Raw genomic sequence first — 22,077 nt, 5'->3', positions numbered from 1 at the left:
ATGGAGCTTAACACACACCCAGAGTCATAGATAGATAGATAGATAGATAGATAGATAGATAGATAGATAGATAGATAGATAGATAGATAGATAGATAGATAGATAGATAGATAGATAGATAGATAGATAGATAGATAGATAGATAGATAGATAGATAGATAGATAGATAGATAGATGGATAGACCTCATAGAATAGTATGTTTTATTTAATTCAGAAATAAGAACATATTTTTTCTGAAGCAGGTTACTGATAAAAATATTAACATAATAATTGTTTTGTTTTAAGCCTTCAAAATGCAAGTAATGACCCAAAAATATTTGGGTATTATTACCTGGCCTGCATACACACATACAATACTTGACAGGTGTCAAAATCAGTCAAATACACTTTATTATCATTATTTGCTGTATAAATCTTCAGGTATAATTTAACACAGGAGAAATATGTTATCAAATGTGTTTTCACAGTACAACAGTGCCCGTTTACAATGTGAGCACACAACACTCGCACGCACATGCATGTAAACATACACACGTAAAGTAATGTCATTACTTTTTTCTTAAACCAATAAATTAGAATGACCAAAGAAAATTAATTTACACTTCAGTGTTTTTTTTCTCATTATTATTGTAGTTACTGTTCAATTTTCGCCCACATAGACTCCCAGGATATAAGGTGATTCTGCCTTATGGTGTTTTCACTCTCACCATGGAATATGTTTTTCTGCCCACTTTATGGTATTTCCCGACTATAACATTCCAATCTTCACAAGTGGAACTTATAAAATCACTTTCATTGATATTCCACCATCTCCCCACTTGGCGTCCGCTGACAAAGGCTACTGTACCTCATCAAATCATGTCATTTCAAATGTCAATACAATTTCATGTTTTCTCTAAATGCATTTTTATTTTGTAATTTTATGCAATCTTACATTAAACATGTACATTATAAACGAGTGGTACTGAGTATATATTGTTTTGTTATGTTAAGGTTTTTACCTGCAGGTACTGATGAGCTAATTACCATAGGTTCCTATACCCCGCTATACAGCAACTTCACTTTGGGATCCCCACCTCAGAGCAGATTAATGTCATATACTGGGGGTCTACTGTATATTTGTTTATGATAAACTCCAGTTCAAATGTTCCTGCACGTTTCTCGTGGATTTGACATCATGCACTCAACGTGTCCGTGGAGAAAAGTGCGTGCAGTTCTACGTTTTGGCCACACGTGGCAGTAGTGACTCATAATTCAATTAGTGTAAAATACAATACTGTATAACTTTTTATTTCATTGCATTTAAATCTATAGCAGGGAAATTTATATCACTTCAACAACACTTGTAAACAATTTAAATACGTTGTTTCTTAATGGTAGTATCACATGTCCTCGGGTCATCATGTAACCAAGACAAAAGACAGTTAAAAATTTGTTTATTTTACACACTGTTGCTGTAAAAATAAATACAAATTAACCTAAAAAAGCAGCATTCAATATATTTTTTTGTATTTTGTAACAAGAGCTTAAAATTACTGAAAACCTTATAAAAGTTGTTATTGCTGTTAGGAAAATACACCAAAGCAAGTTCTTCATCTGGGTATTGTTTTTGCCCTTTTTTTTTAAACAAAAACTACAACAATGTAAATAAAAACACGTTCATAAATAAATTAAAAAATATAAAAGTAATAAATGTGTGGTGATGTGCATTTCATTGCATATTAAAAATAGTAATGACATTACTCATAACTCAGTCGAGCTAATCGCTAACATCAGCATCAAGTTTGTGCGTCCTTTTTTACCTTATATTTGACTTAATAGAAATTGGTTCAGTCCACAACAGAAAAAAGTGCCACTTATGGAAAATAAAACACGAAACCACAAAAAAATTTCATGAAAAAGCCCTGCTGCCTTTTTGAAACGTTTTGAAAAAATGACGTTGAATACAAATATACACAAAAACAGGATGGAGGAGGGGCAATACGAATTTTACAACACTGCAAAAAATTTCCAGGAATCTCAAAAAGGAAAAGTTGAGACCTGATGGCGGATATTTTTCCTGCCCGTTTTCCGTGACTTGCATTAAAATCGCACATTAAATGCTAATTTGTGTTTTTCAAGTTTGTAAATTATGTTCTTGTCTGATATTTGGGAGATAAAACGACTATTTTCTTCTGGCAAGATTAACAGACGATATTGAAATACAGTTCTTTGACTTTTCTAATTTCTAATTTCTATTAACCAAGAGTTCTGACTCCAATTTGGGATTCAGAAAGTAGTCCAAAATCCGCATATAACCGAATATAATATATAATATAATCAGGCGCACCTTAAAACCCCAAATTAGCCAGGAATTTGAAAGTACATTTTTATAATTTGCTTCACCCTAGGTACTGATAAAATTGCAAATGCATCATCACAAATAAATGATACTGCATACGGTAGCTGTTCTGCCTTTGAGAAACATTGTTGTTGCTTTGGACAATAATTGTCAGTAACCACGAAAAGTATTGCGATTACTTATAGTGAAGTTTTGTACAAAATTACATACTCTAGTTGGAATTGTAGTCAAATGATGCTGCATGGTAAATGTTCTGCCTTTGAAAAACAGTGGTCTTTGAGTGACCTCTTGAGGTTAACATTTTAATTGGTTGTTGCTAAATTCATTTTAGCTGCGAAATTATATGTTAATTTATTTTATATGGAATACAATATTTTAATTTAAATGTATTTATTTTTGCAACCCCAATTTACTGTAGTCTCAATTCCATATATATGATAAATATATCACAAAGACCATTTTTGGGGTGGTGCACCTTATAATGTTAAAAATAAGATATGTTTTTAGCAATTAACTCCATTGAACATGTAGATCAGGAGTCACCATCATAGGGCAACATGTAGCCCAATAGCCGAGGAGCCAGTCCACATTCTGAAAATAGCTCAACAGGGATGGATCATTGTGATTTTCTAGAAAATCAGATTTTAACTCAGCATGAGAAATCATCAACATGATCAATGTGTTCAAATCAATTATTAATTCTTCCAAAAATCCTTGGTATTAGCCCATAGTTTATATATGTAAATAACTCAGAAGCCCTTATACAAGCTAGATGTTTTAGCGGTTGACTGAGCCTCTGTTAACCCTAGTCCTTGAGATAACATAAAAACATGGTAATAACATTGTAGTAACCAAGTTATAACTTGAAATTTAAGAATTACATATAAAACTAGTAGCTATTTGTGTTTGACAAAAGACGATTTTTGGAGGTGCGCCTTATAATTGAGTGCACCTTTTAGTGCTCAAAATACTGTACTTTCCTTTTTGCAGGATTCAAAAAGGAAAGTACAGTATTTTGTACTTTCCTACTGCCACCTAGTGATATGGATGACTATTACAGTTCCTCGCTGTCATGTAACATGGTTTCCCATCCAGTCTAGTAACTTTGTCCTCGGCGTGGACTTTATTTTTTTTCACCGTTTGAGTGTTTAACGTAGCGCGTTTCTATGATAAGATACTAATTTAAAAATAACATAAATTACCCTTTTATGGACACAAATTAGCATTTTATGTGCACGTTTTATTTATCCGCCCATATCCCACAAACTGTGCAAGTTAGTCCAGCTGGAACCTTTTTGTTTTTACCCCATGCCACAAGGGGGGGCGCTACTGCACGGGCACGTAAGGCCAGTTGAAACTTCCGCCCGACAGCAGCATGTCGCGAATGAGCGTTTCAATGGGCGTTTTTCCCACAAGACGAACAAAGAAGAGCTGCTCGATGACGGCCGACGATACCGAGCGCAGAGACGGCAAGCGCAGAAGCAGCCGCCCGAAGCGGCTGGGTTGGTTCGGATATTGGCTGCGGACATATTCCTCCAGTGCACATTGAGACTTCTCCTGGAGACCCTCTACGTGGGCTGCGTCCGAAAGCCCGCACGCGTCTGAAAAAGAAAAGGAATAGAGAGAAGAGCTAAAATCTGCCTTAAAAAACATTTTCCTGGGAATGTTGTTTGGAAAAGTTTAAATTCAGGAACTGCACTGCAGGAAAGAGGTCTAAATATAATGGACGCTAGAGCTCTTATTGATGATATATAGGAGTGGAGAGGTGTTGTGAAAGGATAGTGGGATTGTGGACGCGTTCTTAAGGATGGGCTGGGCACCCGTATGATGCAGTAAAGTGGAGTAAACCAGTGAAAGCTGTCGGGCCCTGCTGTTGAACAAAAGAGTGTGTTGTGTCACCCTGACCCGAGTGACATGGCCACTTTCTGATGTCCCATTTCATCTGGAGGGACGAAAGTATGACCAACTTGGGTGCCGAGGTGCCTAACTTGTTGTGGTGTTTGGGCAATTGGGTTGGCCATGGTTCAAAAAAAAATTGTGTGTTTTTTTTTTTTTGCTATCTATTTTACCAGCTCAGTAGCCTAGATGGTAGTGTGCCCGCTTTGAGACTGGGAGGTCGCTGGTTCGCGCCTCGGCCGAGTCATACCTAATTGGTATAATGGCGGCGCCCTCTGTTGGCTGCGGCTGCATCGACTCGCTACAACGGGTCAGGTGTATCGACATTTCGTTCTGTGTACATTGTTACAAAGAATGACAATACAAAGGAAATTATTATTATTATTATTATTTCCCTTTTATTTTTTTTGTTATTGTATGTGTGTGTCTTGCTGTCGGTCACCCCTCTTGAGGGATATGACCAAGGTAGATAGATAGATAAATTCAGGTAAAAATAGTGGTGTGGAATTTGAAGCTTTTTTTACTCTATGCTGCAATCTCCTGGCGGAAGTCATGATTGCAGCCTGATGAAAGGAATATAAAAGCAGATAAACTCAGTGGAAAATAAAACATAAGGGCTCTTTGAACTAATTGGACAATGTTGACACTTACTTAATAGAGAATATCTTTAATCTTCACCCCACGTTTGATGATTATATCTCTAATTTAACTCAAGAAACAAGTGAAAACATACACCCCCCCAAAAAAAAACAAATTGGATCCAACACATATTAACACACACACACACTCACACACACATAAGTTTTTACTTCCTCCCGATTTCATTCTTTGATTCAATTTCCTCCAAAGACTAAAACAGGGCAACGTGATTTCCTCTTTGTCTAGTCGATTTGAAGCGTCCAATCAAAATATGAGATCATCCCCAACTCGCCGCATCGGAGACTGGACGAGCATGTGACTTGTTCAGCGTCTCGCTAGCTGAACGGCGCGTGAGCTAGTGAGACGGCAAATCTGCAAGCTCCCGCCCTGATAAACATCCGGCTCGACCTCGTTTGACCCGTTCGCTCGGCACGCCACCGCCAAGATGGCCGCCGTCAAATGTAGGACACGGCGCCGCAACGTAGCATTACAGAAATGAATTTGAACCACTTCAAGTGCGTCTTAATTCAACAATAACAAGAGATACCATTCAAATATGCATAATAGGCAATAGCATAATAAAAATACATGTAGTGCACCATAAAAACACTCTTACTCTTTAAACAAGCCACAAAATTAGAAAATGTTATATTCAGTAATATTAAAAACATACCTTAGCGCAGACAAATATATCATTTCTAAATATAAACAAATAGTACTGAAAAGTTGCACTGTCCTTTAAGGAACACAGTGCGATATTTGACCATTAGATGCCACTGTGTTTTGTGAAAACTAGTGCTACAAAGCACAAGGAAGAATATAAACTATGAAGACTCAAGGTGTTTATTCAAAATCGATATTGTTTTTATACTTTAAAGAATTGAGTCTGTAATCTCTAGGAGGCACTAAATAATACACAATAATACAACGACCCTTTAACAACTGCATTCAATATCAATTCTCCCAGCACATTATTTGTGTTTTTTAGCATTAACTTGTCAGTTTTGGTATAAAGTATATACATACGTCATTGTAATATAGCAGAACAATGGTGGCCAACTCAAATGATACAAGGTGTAATTCTTACAGTTACTTTCATGCACATGATAAATAGAGTTATTATTTAAACTGCAATATAAAGGGAATTTGATTCAATAAAAATGATAATTTTTTCTTTAAATAATGAAGTTTTATAATACACGCTGTCCCTTTAAAGTAACGGTATGCAATAATTTGACGGTAGACTCTACGAGAGATACAAGCCCTAGCACAAAACTGTGTAGCATCAACCTTTATTCATCTATTTCCTCAGTGCTCATTTCAGTAAAACTCCATTCATCCATTTTGCCAGACAGGGCACATAGGAACAGTCAACTCACTCGCTCATTCATACCTAGGGACAATTTGAACCGGCCAATTAACCTAACATGCATGTTTTTTGGAATGTGGGAGGAAACCGGAGTGCCCGAAGGAAACCCACGCAAATACAGAGAGAACATGCAAACTCCACACAGGAGGTTCGATCTCATGACCTCAGAATTGTGCCGCAAACGCGCTAACCACTGCGTCACTGTGCTGCCCTTGGTAAAACTCCTATTTATTTATTTTTTTCTTGATGTATGATAAAGACGGGTGCACGTGGATGTTGCTTTAAAGTGATAGTATGCAAAAATTAACCACTAGAGGTTATTTAGTTTAGAAAGGAGCTGAAGCACATGCATTCAAAGACGTCACTACGGAAGCACGAAGGATACCACTTTGAAAAATCTGGAAGCCTTCTTACATATTTTCTTGCATGAGCTTGACGTTTAGCCTATGACATTAAAGCTGATGTTAATGCACGTGAGCCACAACAAAAAATGAGCGGGCAGGAAACATCTGGAGAGCCTGGAAAAATAAAATAGCTGAAGTTGGTACAAGCTGGTGTAAGTGGCTAACTTGAGTGTCAAGCAGAAAATGGCTAGTAAAAGAAGTTCGTGAAATGCGGGCAACACTGAGGACAGAAGCAAGCCTCATTCACACAGAGCAGCTGACAATAACAATAGCGGCTAGCGGCGAGCCAAAGCCTGCAGACGAGGGGCTAACATGAATGGTTAGAAAAGGAAAAGGTGGAAAAAAAGCATCACATGCGTGAATTACAGCACTCGGGCACCATCACATACTGGGCTCGGCTGTGGAAGGTGCAGTTATTGACATTGAAGCTTTATTACACAGAGAAGCTATCAAGTTGACGAACTAGTAACAGCTTGCAGCCATTTGACTAGAGAAGGAAACACTGGTAAAAAAGTGTCAGATGACCAAATGATAAGACTCAGCTAGCATCATATGTAGGGTTCAGCTGTGGAAGGTAAGCAGTGCACATGCAGGGCTCAGATAAGGAAGGTAAGAAGCGGTTAAGTGCTAAAAACACCGGGACAAGACACTGTAGCTTGGCAAAAATGGTCATTTGAGCTTCCGTAGTAATAAGTTGGTGTCCAAACATAAAAAATAGAACACGTATGAGACAGTACATGTATTTTTCCTTATTGTTTCAATCAATAGTATTTTATTTGAATGAATGAAGTATTTTTACAATACCAAGGGTTGCGTTTTAATGTATTTAATGCCAAGCCAGTGCTTTTCAACCAGTTTTCCAAGATCAACAATATATGGTCTATCAGTACAACGGATAAAAAAGGGCAAATGTAGAACAGAAATCGTAAAACAACCCACAAACCTAACGTTGTAGTACATCTTTAGCACTTTGTGATTTCAAACAACTTTTTAAAGTGCAATTTAGGAGACCAAAAAATGTAGCAATAATAAAAGACGCTGTATGAGTTAGATTCTCTTCCCACTCTCCATAATTGATGCAGTCGGTTCTGTTTTCCGTGACTGTAAGTGAAAAAAAAATGCGTGTATGTCTCTTTAAGAGCTGCCTCAATCGACCGGGTCAAGTGAGGTGACTGCTCCGACGCGACCTCTTACGTAAAATTCTGCCGCTTGTTGTGGATACCTCCTGTTTACATCGTTTAGTGCTTGCTGGGATTACAAGTCATCACTTTGAAATTTTAAATATATTATATAATAGCATCATCAAACAAAACAGGCATAATCACATTTTAAAGAGCTCTAAAAAAGTATTTGCCCCCTTCCTGATATCTGTGTTTTTTTGCACATTTATCACTCACAAATGTTTCAGATCATCAAACCAATTTTGATACCAAACAGGGACAACCCAAGAAATACAAAATGCAGCTTAGAAATGTCGATTCAATTTATTGAGGGACAAAAAAAAATCAAGACTGATCTGGCTTCATGTGAATAATTGTACCCTGAACTGAAAAGTGACTTGCGTCACCTCTGGAAACAAATTGTCAGAACCCGAACAGACGGAGGACCCAGACGCGTAACGTTTTCACACAAGCTTTATTTTACGGGATTGGGGCAGTCATGCATGCGCGTAAACACAAACGCCGGTGATGCGGCGGTCGCTGGGCAGAAGAAGTGAGACAGAGAAGTCAGAGGCAGACGAGATCGAAACCGGACAGGACGGATGGGATCGATACAGGACACACGAGCAGATACCGGACAGGACAGAATAGACGGGATTGATACTCGAGAGGGATAACTGACAGGACGGGATGGACGGGGCCGATACCAGAGCAAGATACCAGACGGGACAGATGGGATCAATACCAGATACTGGGGCAAGATACCTGACAGGATGAGACAAACAGGATCGATACCAGATACTGAAGACTGGAGCAAGATACCGGACAGGACGAGAGAGGCGGGATCGATACCGGATACTGGAGCAAGATACGAGGCACGTCGAGACAGACGGAATCGATACCGGATGATGGAGAATAGAGCACGGTACCGGACAGGACGAGACAGGCGAGATCGATACCGGATACTGGAGAACGATACCGGACAGGACGAGACAGGGGGGATCGACACAGAATACTGGAGATTGAAGCAAGATACCGGACAGGGCGAGACACGTGGGATCGATGCCAGATACTGGATACACGAGCAGGATACCGGACAGAGTCAAAAGACATGTCTTGCAAGTGCAGAAGTTCGTTGACGGACTGACAAGGAGTGAATGAGTGCACTTTAAATAGTTTAAATAGGAGGGAAGCCAATCAGGCAACGAGCCACAGCTGGGGCCAAACAGGCGGGCCCAAGTGAGGGCAATAGGCAACCGTGACAAATATAAAGTTTATGATAATAGGTAGAGAGTCTTTCACAAAGTTGAGGACGCATTTTAGCCCACTCTTCTTTGCAAAATTGTTTCAAATCAGCCACATTGGAAGGTTTTCTCGCACGGACTGCCAGGATCTCATTTGGATTTAAATCCAGACTTTCACTTGGCAACTCCAGAATCTTCATTTTGTTTTTGTTTATTTTAGCCATTTATAGGGGGGCTTGGTGTTGCGTTTTGATCATTGTCCTGCTGTATGATCCAAGAGTGATTGAGTTTGAGGGCTCAAACTGATGGCCAGAAGTTCTTCAGAATCTCATTGTAAACACGATAATTTATTATACCATCAACGACAGCAAGTTGTCCTGGTCCTGAAGCAGCAGAGCAGCCCCAGACCTTCACAATGCCAAAACTATGCTTTACGTTTGGCATCATGTTCTTTTTTTTCAAAAAACATATTACGCCAGATTTAACAAAAGTTGAATTTTCGACTCATCAGTCCACAGAATGTATTTCCTAAAGTTTTGAGGATAATCAAGATGCTTTATGGCAAATGTAAGACGATTCTTTATGCTCTTTTGTGACAGCAGGGTTTTTCACCTGGGAACCCTCCTATAGATGCCATTTTTGGCCAATGTGTGTGTTATGGTGAAGCCATGAACAGTAAATGGTCTGGTATTGAATGATTTGATGATCTGATTGAACGTTTTTTTTAAAAAGAGAATAATAATAATAAATAAAATAAATGTGTTACTACAATTACTCTGTACTTGAGTATTTTTTTTACCAAGTACTTTTTTACTTTTACTCAAGTAATTATTTGGATGACTACTTTTACTTGAGTAAAATGTTTGGCTCAGTAAACACCTCAGAATTGTAGGGGAAGCATTTCCTCCCCATAAATAAACCTAATGGTTTTTATTTAATTTATTTTTAACTAATGAGATAATTCAAGTATTCTTTGTATAATAAGTTTGATAAATCTATTATATTTATTAAAATAGTTCCAAATCATGCACAAGAATATTAATGTTTACCGTACACTAAAATAATTTCATATACAGAATAAACTGTCATCTCCTAAGCATTTTAAAGCATTAATTTAAGTATTTCAAAGGTAGTGTAAGTAAGGATTAAAAATGACGACTAGTAAATTAAATATTAAAAAAATAATTACTGCACGTTTCCACATTTTTTTCTACGAAATGAACACAAACCTAAATATTTCCAAATCAAATACAATAATGGGACATAAATTAGACATTGTGTAGTATTTAGCGCCTACTAGTGGCAAAAAAACGTATTTCTTAAAAAATAAATCAATATTGATTTAAAAAATAAGCAAAAATACATTAAATATCATGTAAGCGTGCATGTTTTAAAATAGTCCTAGGTTGAGAAATGTAACACAATTGTCAGCCAGCTTGCTGCTATTGGTACCCAAAAACTACAGAACTCGTGAAAGGCTGAGCAAAACAAATGAGAGGAGAAATCGTTCTTCTTGGTCACTTTGAGTGTCCGTACTTTGTATTCTTCCTTTTTGTTTTTACCACACATTTTTAGTTACATTACACAATACAGCGACATCTAGCAATCAAATACTACCCACTATCGCTTTAAGGAATTGTAGAGAGGGGACATAGCCAAGTTGTGCTACTACTACTTCCATAGAAAATCAAAATATATCGTAAGGGGGAACATAAATGCTTGGAATCTTTCTAAGAAATAGTGTCGGCTGATTTAATATTAAGAGTGACCAACTATCGTGTCTTTTTTCTATCGGTCCGATAGCTATCAGTGTCATAAGTATCATGCACCTATTTCAAACACAAGGAGATTTTGTTAGAATGAAAATAAACGCATGCAGTAAAAATTATGTAAAGAAATTAATAAATAAAAGAATCTTTAAGGATATTAGGATGGATTGGCAATACAGTAATCCCTTGCCATATCGCGGTTTACAGTTTTGCTGCCTTGTATTCTGCATTCTGATTGGGTAAAGAGTCGCCTGTCTTTTTTATGCCTGTGTCTGACTGCACGTCAATAACATTGGCGTCTAAGTTGTACATACATGTAAAGCAGCTTGACAAACCTAGCATACGTACGCGCAAATATTTTTCCATTTCGAGTGTAAGTAAAAGTGATTACGTCAACAAAACGCTCTGAAACCACAAAAGCCCAAAAGGCGTGGGAAGATGCTTTCTATTGCCAACAAATGTGGACCTCTGATTATAAAGAAGGTAAAGGCATTCTTATGCCACATTTCTGTGTTCCCACAAACGTCCAGATTAGGTTGAAGAAATGTCATCTGAAGTGAGGATTGATCATTTTTGACACTACAGTGCAATACAGATCATTTTTTAAATAGTGATTTAAATAAATAAACAAATAAATAAATAAATAAATAATAATGATAATAATAATAAATAATTAAAGTATTTAATTTGACAGTACAGAATTTATTTGTAGAGTTATAAAGTACACCTTTATGATTTGTTGGACGGATGCATGGGCCTCTAAACAGGGATTGTTCTTCGGTTCCAATATAAAAGTATTTGATAATAGTGCAAACTACAAGCCACTACTTTTTTCTTGCATTTCAAACACTTAGGCTTTAAATACGGTGATGCTTGTTCTTTTTTTTTTTTTCGGGAGACGAGTGGTTGGAACAGTGATGGTGGCAATTTCGGACAGACGCGGCCCCGGCGGGTTGCCTTGGCTAGCATCTAGCAGCTGGTTTATGACTGGTACGGATTAGAAAAAAAATCCTCACCGCTAATATTTTTCTGTGTACTTAAGACAGCAAGCGTACAAATATGCAGGATAAAGGTTCTTTGAGCTCAGTTGGGCATTGTTTACACATTGAATAGAGAGAATATTTAACTTTCAACTTTTTAAGGACACATCAAATGATGCCTGCCACCTTGAAGCCTGCAGCTTTAAATCCCGTGCAACTCGTACAATGACAAAATTAAGATTCTTTACTAAATTTGCGCATATAGTTTTTAATCAGGTGCGCTCTGTCCACCGGAATTTACCGTAAATATTTCTACTTTGTGAGATTTGACTATAGCAGGTCCTCTTTGGAATATAACCCAAGCGAAAAATGATGGATTATTGTATTCACATTTTATTAATTTAAAATTTTAAAATCTCATCTCATCTCATTAGCTGCACCGCTTTTCCTCAGTAGGGTCGCGGGGGTGCTGGAGCCCATCCCAGCAATCATCGGGCAGTGGGCAGGGGACATCCTGAACTGGTTGCCAGCCAATCGCAGGGCACACAGGGACGACAATTCGCTCGCTCATTCACACCTAAGGACAATTTGGACAGGCCAATACACCTGAAATGCATGTCTTTGGAATGTGAGAGGAAACCGTGCTGCCTAAATTTTAAAATGTTGTTAATTACTGCATTTTGGCACTCTTAGGCTTCCATAGGCGACGATGCAACATACCTGTGGTGAAAAGCACGACAGCCTTGAGGCAGGAGTACTCTGCGGAGTCCACGTGCAAGGCTTTGAGCTTCTCCACCTGCTCCTGGAAGATCCGAATATGGTCCATGAAGGCCACCACGCGCTCTGCCGACATGGGGGCAGCGTGGAGGCCGGCAGCGGCCAGCAGGGGCGCCACGTGGAGCGGCATCGAACACTGCGCCGCGTTGAGCACGAACAGTTCGCTCCAGGTGAGGCGCAGAAGGGCCACCTGGTCGCACACCTGCAGGTCGGGGAAGAAGGGGATATTGCGCGCCCACTCCACCGCGCTGAAGAGCATGCGCGCCGCCAACTCGCAGATGTTCTCGATGCCCACTGCGCCTCCGCCGCTAAAGCGCGAGGCGGCGTAAGGTTCGGCCCGCAGAAGAAGCGAAATGTAGCCCGACAGGTACGAGTGGCATTGCAGGGGTTCCCCGGTGCTCAGGGAGAACTGGCCGTGGAAGGGTTGCGCTACGGGGAGCCGGCCTCTCTGCACCGCTGGCAAGGAAAAAATGGAAAAAACGTCAACGAAATATACGTACCGCATACCTGTCAACCTGTACGTTTTTGCCATACAAAGTACGTTAATTATGCATTTTAAGACGTGTACGACGTATGAGAAAATCTGTACAGAAAAACGCAAATTTGTCAATTATGGGTACCATCCGGTATACACCGACTATCACGAAACGGCAAATCAATCAAGTTAAACGAGTTCGCCGCGGTAGCCTCTATCTCTATGTTTTTTTTCCGTTGCAAACGAAGGGAGCTGTTTGATGCTACTGTGCGCATGCTTCTGCCGCCACGGATTTTATGTGGTAGTTATGTAGTGAAAGGAAGTCCGTCTTTTTTTAGAGAACTGGCTTTTTCGGCTCAACTCATTAAAGAGAGACACAAACGGCTCACTTGCTTTGATGCGTTATATTACGAATTATCATGTTGTAAAAAGAAGTTAAGAAAAAAAAGCAAGTATAAAAGAATAAAAGGAAAAAAGATTGGATTGTGGTTATCCCTTTAATCAGTATATTACTAACAATAATTTAATGCAGAAAATGAATTAATAATTTCAATAAGAAAATGTATTATTCTACTTAATTATATTTGCATTTATTTTTTTCTTCTACAGTGAACGTCCAAGCTACTTAATTTTTGAACTTTTTTTATAATAAACCTCATTCATGTCGGGCAACTCAGTATCTCACAACAAAATGTGAATTAACAATATATATGATATAACGAAACACATGTACAATATAACATGTTAAACTACATAAATAAACACAATTGAAAAAAAATATGGTGTAAGATTATTTTGTATTTTGTAAGGGAAAATACAACATTTTGTAAGGGCATGGAGCCGTGGAGGTTGACAGGTATGGTACCGTCATAAAAAACATAACAGAAAAAAACACATAATCGAAGGGCGTGTGGTATATGAACAATTACACCAGAGGTGTCCAAACTTTAGAACAGAGTTCCTCAATTTGTAGGTCGGGACCAAAAATGTGGTTGCGGGGCTTTGTCTTGGCGAAATGATGCTATTAGATAAGAACGAAATAACTGAGTTTTTTTTAAGTCATTAAAAGTAGATGGTGAAAATTCACTTCAAAGCAGTGGCGTGACATTACATGTACTCAGGAGAGGCATATCAAATGAATGGCGGGGGGAACCATTATTACCCAGGTTTCATTATTTAAAACTATAGAAAGCTAGCTTTTCTATATGCCCTTTTTCCTCTGGTGTTTGGTCAATATGCATTGTTCCCATGGATTCTGTGTTGCTGACTTTAAATATGTTGAGTATATCAAAGGGTTAAATTGTTTTGTATTTTATCACAATTGTTTTGATCGATTTTCAAATATTTTAGTTAATGTTTTCAGTGTTTTTGAGGGATGTGTTTCACGATTAACTTTTTAAAAAACTGTTTAGTTTCTTTTTTTTTGTGGTTTATGTGTTGCTGCACTGAAAAGTCAATACTTTAAATGGACATATTGTTGTTTCACACAGGGATTCTGGTTGCTTGACTTTAAAGTTGCTTGGTATAAATAAAGGTCCAAAGTATGAATTATTTAAAAGTTCACCGGAGAGTGAAAACAATACATTTGATTACAATTTAGTAGAATAATACATTTAAAAAAAAAACATTAACTCATTTTGTGAAAAATATTACATTGCCCTTTGCTTATTTTTTCAGCTTTTTCATTGCTGTCTTTTTTTTCTTTTTCTTTTTTTGTGTGCTTTATTTTCCCTTCATTTTGTGCATATTGTTATTCAGGGTTCGTCTATACACCTTTTTAATAGCCAAATTCAAGCACCTTTTAAGGACTCCATTATCTGCGCCACTTATCCTCAGTAGGGTCGCAGGGTTGCAGGAGCCCATCTCAGCTATCTTTGGGCAGTGGGCAGGGTACACCCTGAACTGGTTGCCAGCCAGTCGCAGGGCACACAGAGACAGAAACCCATCATACGCTCATCATACCTATAGGGACAATTTGGAGTCACTGATTTACCTGCTACGCATGTTTTTGGGATGTGGAAGGATACTGGAGTCCCTAAAGGAAACCCACCCAAGCATGGGGAGAACATGCAAACTCCGCACAGAAAGGCAGGTAGCTGGGTTTACAATAATTCAGCAAGCATGCACAAACATCCATCTCAATATTTTTTGATTGTCTATCTTAATCCATAGAACACAAATAAATGCTTTTTTATACCTCAATTTAACAGGCACAGCAAAAGCTCTCTGTTTTTTATTTTATTTTTTAAATTTTTAAACTTCATCTTAAAGCACAACAGAATCTGTGTTTTTTTACTATAATTTACCGAGCTCGCCAAAATCCATCTTTTGGACTTATTTGTGTGTGAGAGTTGTTTTTATTTACTGCAATATACCTACAAAAATCCATGTTTTTATTATAACCAAAAAATATATAATAATGACAAAATACTCTACTATATTTAATACTGTCACGTTGTTGTTGTATTTTTCTTATTTATATCTTCAAGCACAACAAAATCCATGTTTTTGTTTTTTTAAGCTCATTAATCAAAATACACAAAAATAGTAATTCACCAAGCACACCATTTTTTTTTCAACACAAAAGCAAATTGCTTTGTGTTAGATTTTACTTTGAAAATTAATTGAAAAAAAATATTTTCTATTCGGGTGTCTCACTTTTTTCCCGGTATATGCTGCTAGCCGCTGAATACAATGCTGGGTGAGCTTCAAAGGACCCCTGGACCATATATTGGAGACTTCTGAACTTATGTAAAAGCAGTGAAATCCATTTAATTTGATCAACCTCATTTTGTTGGCTTAAAACGAAATCACAGTAGCTCCCAACAACCAATCACCACTCAGTTTATCACATGACCAAATGCAGGACGTTGGTGTCCTCCTCACGACCCCTGCTTCAACTGGAAGGCCACCAGTATTGCAGGTGAGCCAGCCCACCCATATCATAGCCTCTTCAACCTGCTGCTGTCAGGGACACGACTGTAGAGTCTAAGAAACCAGAACCAGCAGGCTTAAGGACAGCTTCTTCCATCTGGCTGTCAGGACTTTGAACTCTCTCACTGCCCTACTACCCTCCCACCCTTCTGCCTTCTGCCAAATCAATGCAAAACTGCTCTATTTGGGTTCTGGATATACTTTGCACATTTTTAAAATTCTAAGCATTATATATGTTTACATTTGTATATGCATAGTTTTTAGATTGTTGTTATTTGTATTGTGTTATTCAATATTTTCACACAGAAAGAGGAGATAATTTAATCTCTGCTGTATTTATGCACATATCATGAAGCTTAATGGCCTGGCGTTGCCGGGCTTGGCGTTGCCAGGCATTCTACTTGAAAGATGTTGTTGGGGCTGTGGTTTGTTGAAAAAGCGCCACTAGGACGTGCCAAAAAGTAGTATGAGTGCGTGCAGCTCCGGAGCCGCTTGTACACGAAAGTAAATATTTAGCGATTTTGTTGGTATTACATAGGGGTGCCTTGACACAAAACCTAGCTACATACACTCCGAGAGGCCTAATGTACTACTGTGTAAATTTTCACGAAAATTGGTACAGCCGTATCGGAGCTTATGAGACGCATACGAACACACACGAACACAAATCTGGATTTATACAGTAGTTATAGGCAAGACAGGCTATGTGGAACTAGAGTCTAGATTCCAGATAGATTTGACAATAATGATAAATGTTGAAGGACTCAGGTAAACGATAATTGAGGTATAGCGCTCGTCTTGGGATCAAGAGATCACAGGTTCGATTCCCGGCTCCTCCGTGTTATATGTCGAAGTGTCCTAGCATGGCTGCTATTGGTGTGTGAGTGTGTGTGTGAATGGGTAAGTGTGAAGCACATTGTAGAGCGCTTTGGGAAGTCTTCATTGACTTAAAAAGTGCTATTTAAATGCAGATCATTTACCATTTATTTATCCTTAACAGTGACGCCATTTTCAGGCGAGGGCATGTGGTCCCTTACGCTCCATGGGATAAAAATTAATCTGAAGAGTTAAAATTCATATGATAGTTGACAGCTGCCATAAAATCACACTTAATTAAGGAAAGTAGGATTAGCTGGATGTACAAAATAAAATAAAATGGAAATCAACGACTTAAAAGTCATAGATATATAAATATAAATACGCATCATTGTGCCACATACGTCCTCAACAAAGCAGGTATTCGCTATAAACTGACATTGAACTACGCCATAGAAGCCAAGTCCAGACGCGAAAAAGAGTGAGGAGCGGATTAAAGTGGGTTGTGGATCGCGTGCGAGTCTCACCGCCGTCATGCCAGAAGGGTTTTGCGCTTTGGAGAGCTGCTAAATTTAGGACTCTCTTCTGTCGTCCCGGTTGAGTTCAGGCAAATTCTGCCCCCTCACTCCCTCCACGAACGGGGAGACAGACCCACGTTGCCCCTCCTTCAAAAGCCCAAAAGTTTAGCTGCACCCAAACTTATTAAATGTCGTTTATTCTGGATTCGATTCGATTTGGTTTTGCTGATCTATTTGGAGGGCTATTTTGGACTTACACGATCCAGTTTGGATCTATCTATGTTTATTATACTACAATTTACGCACACACATACAAAAATATTTTTTAGATTTTTAATAAAAATGGTTTAATTAATTTACGAAGCAGACCCAATCTTTCTCATTTATAAACTAATTCAAATTCATTAAATTATTTTACCTGAAATTTAACAATTGGTTCGTTTGTGTAATTTACCAAGTACACAAAACCTTTTTTTAAAAGAAACTAGTTCTCTTAAAAATCCCAAAGTCCGTCTTTTTGTGTTTTAAACTGCTAATTACCAAAGTGACTTATTTTATGATGTGTGTGTAGTTTTTTTCTGTAGTTTGCATCCACACTAAAAAATGCTTTTTATTTTTTATTTCAAAAAAGTCAACTGCTCTTGAGCACACTAAAGTCTGCATTGATATCAACTGTAATTTGCCAATTTACGAATTAGTTTGGTGATTTGTTTGCTTTTTTACGTTTTTTATTTGTTTTTTTTCTAATTCACCAATCTTACTAAAGCTTGTTTTTCACGTTTTGATAAAAACGAAACTAGTTTTCTTGAGCACATTTTTAACTGTTATTCACTGAAAACTTTTGTGATTTGAGCTGTGATTTCTTTGGGTTTTTTTTCTTCCTTTTTTAAATTATCTTTTGTAATCTACCACAATTAACGTGTTTTTCATTCAGATTTTTTTAAAAAACCGTCGTTTATTGAGTACACAAAAATGTATTTTTTAAATAATAATTTAACAAACACACCAAAATTCCGTCTTTTTTGTATTCAATAATATGTTAGTGTTGATTAACAAGCACAAAATTATTCATATTTTTGGGTGAGTTTTCAAAAAAAATATTTTTTTGTCTAGCAACTCTTTTATTTCTTTGTTTATGGATTTTTTGATGACTTGTTTACGTTAGTTTGATTTGCATCCATACGATGATTAATGAATAGCGACATTATTAGCACAAACAAAAGCATAGTTGATTTGAGGATTTTTTCTCATGTTTTTTTTCAAATAACAGAGGTAATCATATAAGGTAACTTGTACTTTCAAACTGATGTTTAAACCTGTAAATATCAATGAAACCTACCGTTCATTCTTTCCTAAATTGTAATTTTTCAATACAATTTTCTGATTGCTGTCGCAAATCTCATTGTCCTACAGTTTAACTACTACGTTAGATTTCATAATTTTACCGTGAAATAAACCTGTTTGGTAGTTCAACCTGGAAAAAATAGCATATATGTTTATTTAGAGTGCTGATAAACATAAACGGACATATAAATAATGAACCAATGGTAACCCAATGCATCTATTATCGTCAGTAATTGTCTGCGATCACATGGTCATATTCTTAAGGCCTTCATTTCAACTCTAGAAGAATAGAATAGGCAAATTAAAACCAAATCGAATAAACTTACATTTTTTAATTATGTAAAATTGATTCATTCGTTAATCAAGATATTGTTACAAGTACATTTTGACCGAACTTTATTTGCAAAAAATGAGCCATGCAGGACTATAGTGCAAAAAAACATCTAGAAAAGGTTTTTGATTCAGACGGATTTGATTTGAGCATGTATGGGAGGGAGGTGTGCACAAGTGTGTAGTTTATATTTTTAATTAAAAACAAATAAACAAATAAGGGCACTATAAAGAATGTGAACGTCACAATTGCACACGAGTTTGTACATAACATTTTTTTACCGTTGAATGCAACAGAATATATAGTCCGAATGCCATTTAAAGAAATGTCCCTTTAGCTGCTATCTCAGATTATTTTCTAAATATTTTACAACAGCCGATTAATATGTGTCATAAACATTAGCATGTGTAATAATAGATTAATCGATAAGTGGAACAATAATAAATTCCCGCCAACCTCCAATGATTTTTTTATTTATTTTTGTCCAAAATGTGAACGGTGCACGTCTGAAATGCACATTTAGAGTTTTGGACTGGAGCAAACCGCTGCCTCTAGTAATAGCAAGTGTATTATAGTGTTGATGAGACTCCCTCAGGTCCCTCTCCATCATAGGGATTCACGTTTAGAATTTTGGACCAGACCCGTTGACTCTCATATCCTATACTTACCCTGTTTGTAAATATAAGCAGCATGTTTGAAAATACATTAGGTGATCAGCAAGTACCCACACAGGATGCAATTATTTGGGGGAGTTTTGACCAAAATATGGAAGGTCCGTTGCAGAAATTCACGTTTTGAGTTTGGGACAACCAAATAGTAAAGCTTCGAAAATTAGCATGTTGGGGAAGCAATGACCGACCACTAAATAGGACTATTATAAATTCCTGCAACAAAAAAAGGAGCAATTATGCTATAATGTATCATGTCATATCAGATACACTAAGCTCATAAATGAATGAATGAATGTTGCCCATTTTTTAAGATCAATTGCAGAAATTCACGTTAAATTTTGGACCAGAGCGTTGTCTCTTATCCATACTTTCCCTTGTTTATATTTAGAATTAGCATGTTTATTATTACATTAATCGATCAGTAAAGTATGAGTAGTATAGAAATCCCTGCCAGCATTCATTCATTTTTGAAATTGTGTCCAAAATATTGATAGTGAATTGCGAAAAGTCACGTTCAGAATTTGGGACCGAATAATGCAGTAATAGATCAGACAGTAATCAGGACCATGATAAATCCCTGCTATTGCATAAAATGATTTTGATTTTTTTTTCAAAATCTTAAAGGTGCATTGCAGAAATGTACAATGCCTCTGATATGTTTAAATACACGTGAATCGATCAACTATTATAGATCCCTGCTAACATGCACTCGTTAAATGGTAATTTTGAGAAAAATATGAGAGATGCACGAAGGGAATCGAACAGATTCTCGTACCTTCCCTCCGCATGCCCACTTTGAGGCACTTCTTTAGCCGGCAGTACTGGCACTGGTTGCGGTGGTGCTGGTCGACGGGACAGGTTCGCGTAGCCCTGCAAGTGTAGTTCAGATTTCTGCGCACGCTGCGCTTGAAGAAGCTTTTGCATCCCTCGCAGGTAAACTGCCCGTAATGTTTTCCGCTCGACTTGTCCCCGCAAACGATGCACTCAATGTGGGCGCTCGTTTGCTTGTCCGAAGATGAAGACGACGAGGACGATGAACTGTTGGCTTGGTTGGCGACGGGGGGCGCATCCAAAGCGCTCGCCGGTGCGTTCACGTGCACTGGCACTGGTAACACCGAGGAAGAGAGGGTCCCCTCTTCGGGGTTCCTCCACGCCACCATCGCCATGTCCAACTCCCCCACCAAGTCACTTTTTCCAAATCCTTTTGTTCTTGGCAAGAAACTCAAATTAGTATTATTATTTCATTCATGACATCCAGAGTGTGTAAGAAAAGAGCGTGCGTCAAGATCAACAAAATATCCGACAAAAAAACAAAAATAAATCCACTATCAGATCCTTCAAGTGATTACCCGGCTCTCCATGCGGGTGTTCCCCAACACGTCCCCCAAACGTCTGTTAATGAGATATAAGGCTCAGGCGCGGAAGTCTGATGAGGTCTGATGATGTTTTTGACTCCAAGAGTGAACAAGACGAAACGGGAGCGTCGTCATCAGTGACGTAGTTCAGAAGGCGGGGAAAAGTATGTGTTCATCATTCATTTGCGTGATATGACGCTCTCTTGTGGACACAAAGCAGAATACAGTGGTACCCTAACTGGTCCAGTAGCTCTCAGTTCGAATCGCTGGTATTACAGGCAAGTTTTCAAAAGATAAAATGATCAAAAACTAATTGGCCCGTTCCAGACCCCCCAAAAGCATCAAAGTTAACCCTAGATAACTATATGAAATGAAATGATCTGCATTTATATAGCGCTTTTCAAGTCAATGACTTCCCAAAGCGCTTTACATTGTGCTTCACATTTCCCAATAGCGGCCGTGATCTGTGCAGCCATGTAAGGCGTTAACCTGCTTATTGGGGGTAATTGTCTTACCCAAGGACACTTCGACATGTAACACGGACAAGCCGGGATTCAAACTGGGATCCCTTAATCCTAAAACGATCGCTCTACCTCCTGAGCTACCGCCGCCCCCCAAGTCACACATCTTTCTGATAATTAAAAACACATTTAAATTGTACTTATGAAAACACAGTAATACGATAAATAAGATATTAACAGGGCAGCACGGCGGCGTAATGGTTAGCGCGTCTGCGGCACAGTTCCGAGGTCATGAGATCAATCCCCCTGTGTGGAGTTTGCATGTTCTCCCCGGGCACTCTGGTTTCCTCCCACATTCCAAAAACATACATGTCAGGTTAATTGGCCGGTCCGAATTGTCCCTAGGTATGAATGAGCGAGCGAAATGTCCGTCTTTGTGTGCCCTGCGACAGGCTGGCAACCAGTTCAGGGTGTCCCTTGCCCACTGCCCGAAGATAGCTGACCCTACTGAGGATAAGCGGTGCAGATAATGGATGGATGGATGGAAGATATTAACAAACTAAAATGTAAGCACTTACTAGTCATCGTAACA

At 38.2% G+C, this 22,077-nt stretch overlaps 1 protein-coding gene across 1 annotated transcript; it reads right to left on the bottom strand.

Moving 5' to 3' along the window:
• Positions 1 to 1,420: 1,420 nt before the first annotated feature.
• Positions 1,421 to 21,092, bottom strand: LOC148367069 (COUP transcription factor 2-like). Its single transcript, XM_088333873.1, has 3 exons — positions 20,445 to 21,092; positions 12,524 to 13,036; positions 1,421 to 3,943 (listed from the first exon to the last, which is right to left on the bottom strand). The coding sequence occupies exons 1-3, from the start codon at positions 20,833 to 20,835 to the stop codon at positions 3,669 to 3,671; spliced, it is 1,179 nt and encodes a 392-aa protein (XP_088189999.1). The 5' UTR covers positions 20,836 to 21,092; the 3' UTR covers positions 1,421 to 3,668.
• Positions 21,093 to 22,077: the final 985 nt, after the last annotated feature.

Source organism: Urocampus carinirostris, chromosome 4 (assembly GCF_059441175.1).
Source record: "Urocampus carinirostris isolate Australia breed hairy pipefish chromosome 4, RoL_Ucar_1.0, whole genome shotgun sequence".
Lineage (NCBI taxonomy): Eukaryota > Metazoa > Chordata > Actinopteri > Syngnathiformes > Syngnathidae > Urocampus > Urocampus carinirostris.
Note: the sequence above shows the minus strand (reverse complement) of the source record. Positions and strands in the feature narration are given on the sequence as shown.

Bases quoted from the DNA above. Each gene is read 5' to 3' on its own strand.
- LOC148367069 (XM_088333873.1), bottom strand. From the start codon at position 20,835: ATGGCGATGGTGGCGTGGAGGAACCCCGAAGAGGGGACCCTCTCTTCC. The intron at 13,037-20,444 runs GTACGAGAATCT...TTTCCTTGCCAG, and splicing joins AGTGGGCATGCGGAGGGAAG to CGGTGCAGAGAGGCCGGCTC. The intron at 3,944-12,523 runs GTATGTTGCATC...TTTCTTTTTCAG, and splicing joins TGTCGTGCTTTTCACCACAG to ACGCGTGCGGGCTTTCGGAC.